This window comes from Lactuca sativa, chromosome 5 (assembly GCF_002870075.4).
Source record: "Lactuca sativa cultivar Salinas chromosome 5, Lsat_Salinas_v11, whole genome shotgun sequence".
Taxonomy (NCBI): domain Eukaryota; kingdom Viridiplantae; phylum Streptophyta; class Magnoliopsida; order Asterales; family Asteraceae; genus Lactuca; species Lactuca sativa.
In genome coordinates this window covers 286,271,422-286,278,960 of record NC_056627.2, presented here as the reverse complement: position 1 = coordinate 286,278,960, position 7,539 = coordinate 286,271,422, and the positions used below count along the sequence as shown (strand labels likewise).

The 7,539-nt window shown below is 36.3% G+C and overlaps 1 protein-coding gene across 1 annotated transcript; it reads right to left on the bottom strand.

The window, feature by feature from the left end:
* Nucleotides 1-5,673: 5,673 nt before the first annotated feature.
* LOC111910052 (probable 2-oxoglutarate-dependent dioxygenase AOP1) lies at nt 5,674-7,061 on the bottom strand. Its single transcript, XM_023905844.1, has 3 exons — nt 6,685-7,061; nt 6,025-6,346; nt 5,674-5,928 (listed from the first exon to the last, which is right to left on the bottom strand). Exons 1-3 carry the CDS (start codon nt 7,059-7,061, stop codon nt 5,674-5,676), a joined length of 954 nt encoding a protein of 317 aa, XP_023761612.1.
* Nucleotides 7,062-7,539: the final 478 nt, after the last annotated feature.

The window sequence follows — 7,539 nt, the reverse complement described above, 5'->3', positions numbered from 1 at the left end:
TACCCATATTTGTATTAAGTACTACCACAACACCCTAGTGAAAAACATACATAACAAGCACTCAACCCTCACTCCTAGAGGAACACTGGAAATCTCCCGCAAAGGAAACCCTAGGCTAACAGGCATCATAAATCAGGCAATATTATCATGAAATCCTGAAGATCCCTAGCCTAGTACTAGCATGTTGTTCTATTAAAGCTCAAAACAAATATCATGTATGGTATTTTGGGGTTACTTATTGGCTCCGGTTGATCGTACCTCCGCGTCCTCCTTTACTCATTTTGAAAACCATTTTAAATTCTCTTTTGAAAACCCTCCTCGATTTGAGACTGGATTCACACAAATGTTCCTCCAATTCACTCAAACCAAGGCTCTGATACCAACTTGTAACAACCATAAAAATTCCAACCAATTTAAACTTTTCAAAAACAACCCGATTTCATAAAATTATTACAAAAAGGTTTTCAATACAATTATTTTAGATTATTCCCAGAATCACATCACAAAACATAATCATGAGGAGCGGTACGATCACGCCTTTGCCTTGCCACGGTCTCCAGAAGAACCTGAAAAACATTAAACCACAACTATAAGCCCGAAAGCTTAGTGAGATACCCCCAAAATACCAACCACATATACCATACACACATAACATGCCATATCATAACAGAACACAGAACAACCATGCACTTCTGGTCTACTGTGTGACTGATCCGCCGCACCGGCCTTCAATCCACCTGGTCCACCCTCCGAGTCTAACCACATACATCGAGTCTAAAGTGTGATTGGTCCGCCTGAACCGGGCCTTCAATCCACCTGGTCCACTCTCTGAGTCTACAGTATGACTGGTCTGCCCGCACTGGGCCTTCAGTCGGCCTGGTTCATTCTCTGAGCCTCGGCACGACTGGTCCGCCCTCTTGGGGCCTACAGCCTATCCGGACCGCTCGCTAGGCCTTTGGGATAACTGGTCCACCCTGGGTATGTTGGCCTACATCACAAAGCTGGTCCCGCCTCAACCCAACCCCAGTCCAACAACCATGTGCACATAAACAATCAATCATATAGCATATCACATCCAATCAAACCAATCTAACAGATCACATAGCATAACATCATCCTAACCAGGATACCGACCTAACCGGTCACTAGCATAGCATCATCCTACATACCAGGATTCCGACCCTAATCAGGTCTCTAACATATACCATCCTAACTACCAGGATGCAACATATCAAAACAATAACATAACAACGATACCCGGATCACAATCCGATAAAGGGCCGACCTTGGTACCGTAGACCCTGTTGATATAGTGAGGATAACTCACCTCGCAACTGCCGACTGAACCGATAAACCCCAAGCTGCTCCGACCACTGATATGATCTCCAACACTGGCCAACACCAAAACTCTGTACTCAAAACAAATGCCAACAATTACCAAAATGCCCCTGGAAATCAACTGGTCAACCCTTGATCAAAGACAAAGTCAAAGTTAACCCCTGACTGACTCTACTCGTCGAGTCAACCCGATGACTCGCCAAGTCCCCATGCACAAAACTTCTCCAATCCGCGACTCAACTCGCCGAGTCACCCCGAGACTCGCCGAGTCCAACAACTCTAAGTCCTTTCACACTCGACTCAACGAGTCATCCCTTGACTCACCGATTCACAGCTCAACCAGAAGAAATTTGAACCTCACGACCAGACTCACCGAGTCCAAGAACAGACTCGCCGAGTCCAAGGCTATCTTCAACCTACTCGCCGAGTTGTTCTTCCAACTCACTGAGTTCCAGCTCATCTTCAAGCAACTCGCCGAGTACACCTTTGTGACTCGCCGAGTGCCTCTAGATCTGAAACCATACAGAGGCTTTCCAAGCCATGAAGATGCTCTAAACCATAGATCTACCCTTCTACAAGCCATCCATCACGTAAAGTGGCAAACTTTACGTGAATCCAAGAAGATCTAAGCATTTTACACTCTAGGGTTTGGGTTTGGGACAAAAGGGCTTCATCAACCATTCAAGAACAGGGACTTTAATGCTCTCTAGACCTCTTCCATTCCAGATCTGAGGTAGCAACCTCATATCTAACTTTCAACTCACAAAACCACAAGCTATTCTTTCCAAATGCTCCAAAGATGATGAATCTAGAAGAATAACAGCCCAAGAAACGAAATAATACCTTAAAAGAAAGCTGCAACAGAAGAGAATTTGAATCCTTGCAAAGCCCCTTGCTCCAAGCCTCTTAACTCTCCAAGATCTCCTCCAAAATCTTTTCTCCAAGGTTCAAATGCACTCAAATCCCTCACAATCATGCCTTAGGGTTTTCTGGACTTCAAGGGAGGGTAAAGAGGCTGGGGAGAGGGTATAATGTCCTTTATATAGGGCTCATCCTCCGAAATTAGGGTTTTCTCCACTCAGCACCAACTCACCGAGTCCAGCCGCCGACTCGCCGAGTTGGCCATTTAACACGTAACCAGAGTCGCGACCCTACTCGCCGAGTCCACTCGTGGACTCACCGAGTTGCCCTTTCCCAAATACACTTTTAGCCCTTCAACTCTACTCTTGATATTCCGGGATGTTACATCGTAAGTTTACAACAATTTTTCTTCTTTCTAAAGAGGTGTAACCGGCTCCAGGAAGGAAAAAAGTCGATTTTGGGAGTTCTAGAGGCGATTTTCTGGAGGAATTGGAAGACAATTGTTACTTGGAAACATTTGGATTTCGTTTAGATTTCAATTTGTAAGACTTTAATTTCAATTGCTAGGTTTGTGCTTTGTTAAAGTCATGAGTGGCTAGAAACTTAAACTCTCCAACTTTATGTTTTGACTATTGTGTGTGTGAATTCAATCATTTGACTTGGTGTTTGTTTTAAATGCTATCTAGTGAATTTGACTTTGTTTTAATTGAAAGTTTGGTTTCAATTCTAGTTCTTTTTGGCCAATTAAGTTAGGGTTGATTCATTCAAGTTAGCTATTATGAAAAATCCGTAATTGTTTTGTCATATAGAACAAGTAACAAACACTAAATTGAATTTTCTTTGAATAATCCTGGTGTAAATCAAATTCACACATTCTTACACTCCCAAGCTTATGAGGAGTATTGAATGTTGTTGGTACAATTCACACAAAGCATAATGCAATCTTTCCACCTAATTCTAAGAACTTGTTTAGAATAAATTGGTCAGATTAGAATTAATTAAATAGCTTATTTTAATTAATTAAAATGGTGAATGTGAATTACTAGAGCTTGTTAGCATTTCTAAGTACCAACTTAGATAGAATTAAACAAATATCATTTCATACTTTGAATCACATTGCTAATTAGTCTTACATTGAGTTGGAGTATTTTATAAATCTTGGTTTTATATATTATCCGGAACTTTTCCCTTTTGGAGGAATTTGTGGCACGATGCTTTAGAAATGCTCCTATTTAGTATGGAAACATTAGGTTCCTTGAGTTTGAGCAATGTTTTCTCGTAAACCGTTAAGTAATTTGCATAAAACACACCAAGTTTACATGAAATTTTAATTTTAATACAACTTTTTATTTTTTTTCTCCATTAAATCACTTGTGGCAACTTTAACTAATCGCTCCAACTAAAATTCATATTTAGACCGGTTTACACTGTTAAAATCCGTGTGGAATTCATAAATCCTTCATACAAAATTGGTTCTCAATTGTCTTTATATTGACGTTTTCACATTCACGAGATTATCAATTCTCGTTTATATTGTTTCGGTTAACAATCAACCGATTTGAATTTCGATTTTTGTGTCCACATGCTACTGCGAAGAAACTTCAAAAAATCATAACTTGTTCATATGAAGTCACATTTGGACGTCTCTATATACACGAGTTCGCTTTTATAGTTACTACGACCTATCTAAAATTTACTTTTTACAACGTTCATACCTGCGTCGGTTAAATCACGAAACTTGAGAGAAACATAACTTCTTCATACGAAGTTATATTTCAAAGTTCTTTATATATATATGGAATCCTTCTCATATATACTATAACTTTGGTTAAAATTATTTATCCTAAATAATATTATATCAAAATGTCATTTTATTGTTTAGTATATCTTAATTGTTTAGCTTGAATCTGCGGACGTTAAAAAATAAGAGTTGAAATTAAAGTCACTTAAATATATTTACTTATAAAAAATGTCACTTACACGTATATATTATATATTATGCGAATTTCTTCCCTTTTGGAGGAATTTGTGGCATGATGCTTTAGAAATGTTCCTATTTAGTATGGAAACATTAGGGTCCTTGAGTTTGCGCAATGTTTTCTCATAACAAGTTAAATAGTTTGCATAAAACACACCAAATTTACATAAAATTTCGATTTTAATGCTGATTTTTATTTTTTTCTCAAGTATATCACTAAATTTACATTTTTGTGGAAACTTTAACCAATATCTCTAACCAAAATTCATATTTTGAACGGTTTAGACTGTTAAAATTTATGTAGAATTCATAAATCCTTCATAAATCTCATAAAACACACTAAGCTTCCATAAAATTTTGATTATAATACTGATTTTTATTTTTATTTTCTCAATTGAATCACCAAGTTTATATTTTTGTGTCAACTTGAACCAATCAACTGGTTTGATCAAGTGTTTCATATTTGATCAGGTGTTTCATGTTTCTCAGTAGTTTACTATGCAAAAGGCGATGTGGCTTCAACATATGCTTTGAGTTCGCAATGAACATTTGGGTTGAATTGAACCCTTCTGTATATTGGTATTAATATTCACTTATTTCTTCTTCTTTTCTTCTCTCAGAGCATCAAAATTTTGTGTAGTAGTTTCTTAAAATTGCTTAAGTAGTTCACCATACCAAATTGGTGTAATAAAGACAAAGAAGAATTCCTTTAGAAGATGTTACCGTTGACCATCTTTCTTGTCTTGTTTACACCATTTTGGCATTATGAACCATTTAAGTGACCTTAGGAAGCAATTACATAAAATCATGATTCTCTGATAAAAAAGACTAACAATAAATCAGGGAAATTAGTACAAATCTACGTAAGAATTCACTTTAACAAAAGTATTTGCCAATTATATATATGAAAGCGATATTAACTTTATATAAATTTAGTATCGTTTATGCAATTTATATTAAGCCATACAAGTCAACCATCATCGATATTGATGTATACAACTTTTATTTTAATCGTTAAACAAATTTATTGAACTAGTAAAATATGAAATGATTACACTATTATATAAATAAAATAATCAACCGGTCCCCTCAAATTTGGAAATAAATCAAGCACAACTTAATACAAATGCATACTTAACAATTAAAAAAAAACCACTGAAAAGCGATTATAACAATACAAACGCAAGTATCCATATATAGTTTCTCACGATACAATCAAGTTGTAAATTAAATTATGAAAAAATAGATTGTGATGATACAGGAGTCGAGAACTAGAAATTAAAACTTATTTTATTAAAGACAAGAGGTGGATGAGCAAACGATACAACCAATGAAACAGGGAGAAATTTCAACCAAGAATCAAAACCATACATAATATACTAAAACTTATTCTATAAAATAAAATATTAAAATCTCTCATTATTAGGGACATTTCAAAATCAAATCCTTAAACCTCAAAATTGACACTTGGCCAGTGCCTATCATGTGTCGTTTGTTTAGTTTAAAACGCTACAATAGGCTTTTACTGCATATTTCTCTTTGCCTTGACCGCCTCTAAAGAGAAATTTGATAAACTCATCGTAATCAAAAGACTTGAAGGATAACGGGTGCTCTTCGTCCACCATCTCTTCCATGGTTTTCATGAGTTTCCCGACTTTTGGCAATGCAAAAAGCCCTAGCGAAAACCTAGTCTTGTTTTCTCTTATAAACACTCTATGATATGGCACATGCAATCGCCTGTTCAACCATACCTGAATGTCAAAGTTTTCAAACTTATTATTATAAGCATTAAGCAGGTGAGAATCTATGATATAGTTCTCAGGTTCAACCATGTTTATATTACTTACGTTTAAAGTTTCTGCGACCATGACTGTAAACAAGTGTGGTGAAAGCTTTACTTTGAACCATTTGTCGTCTTTCATTTGAATCTCTAATCCTTCAACATCGTTTTGATGTAAAATCGTCATTATACCTGAATCTGCATGTGCATGTAATCCTAGATCCGATTCATTTGGCTTTGGAACTCTATATTTCATAAGCTTAAGTGTATAACACTTTAGTTCCATATATTCGTTAAAATACGGGCCCAAATCCAAGCTCTCGAAAACCATTTTCATTACCATTGCATCCAATTCGAAGAGCTTATTCGAATATAAATGGATGTCTTCGCTACCACACAAAAATAGATACATTATAAAAGACTTCTAGATTATCATTATCGATCAAGACAATTTATGTCAAATTCATAACAACTAAAAAATATCCAGAAAAAATGTATAGATAATACTGACTCATTTAAAACAATTTAGGTTAACTTGTGTCACCATATGTCAAAAGGGTAATTTTAAATGATGTAATAAAACAACATTTCCTCCACGAAGTGTTTGTAAATACATATAACATCCTTTATAGCTCTTAAAAATTATATTATTATTATTAGAATAATAACCTTTTGATACTTATATTTTATGATATCCAACCCATTTTACCACTCGTAAAATTCTTACCAAACTTGAGCGTTTCCTTGAGGCCACATGAGATTAGTGAAGTTCTCCACTTGTTTCTCGATGTAAGGTTCATCAATGCCCATGCTTTCATATAGTGGAAGTATTGGTGTATTCCCGATAAATCCATGAAACATTCGAGAGGCGGTGTTTTTGGACTTTGTTTCAAATGGTAGATCAAAAAGCTCCTTCATTGCATCATATACTGAGTTTTGAAGCTCTGGGGAAACCCCAGATACGATTGCTTGGAAGCAACCGTATTCCTGGAGCGCCTGAAAAACTTCTGTTTTAACCGATTCCCAAACACGAGTGTTGGGATCTCGATAATTTAGCAATGAAAAATCAATCACAGGAAGCTGAATATATTCTCCGGAAGCCATTTATGTCTCTATTATGTTGTTTGGAACTAGGAATTATCATTTATCCATTTATAGTCTTTGTGTTAGTCTTTTATTTGCCGAATTAGTTCGATGTGATTGCTTGAATCAAAACGAAAGATCCAAAAGATTGCATTTTGGAATCATCGAGATGGTAATCTTATTTTGAAGGCCTCACTTTGGTTTTTACGGGAATATCCAAGAAAGAACAGTTGGTAAAAAAAAACGTCAAATTGGCAACAATGGCTGGATCAATCGCCATAGCCGACCCTTGATTCGGTTCTGTGGTGCCCAATTTGGACGCTTTCTTGCTCAATTCTTTATTGACGATAGCATCTGTCGACCGAATTGTCAATTGGACTTGATCGATGCCGCCGTGATCAGCCACCATGGAACACCACAAACCACCAGCTTTAACCAATTTGAATGTTACCAAGTTTAATTACTAATTAGGGCCACTAGTAGTCACCACAATCGATTT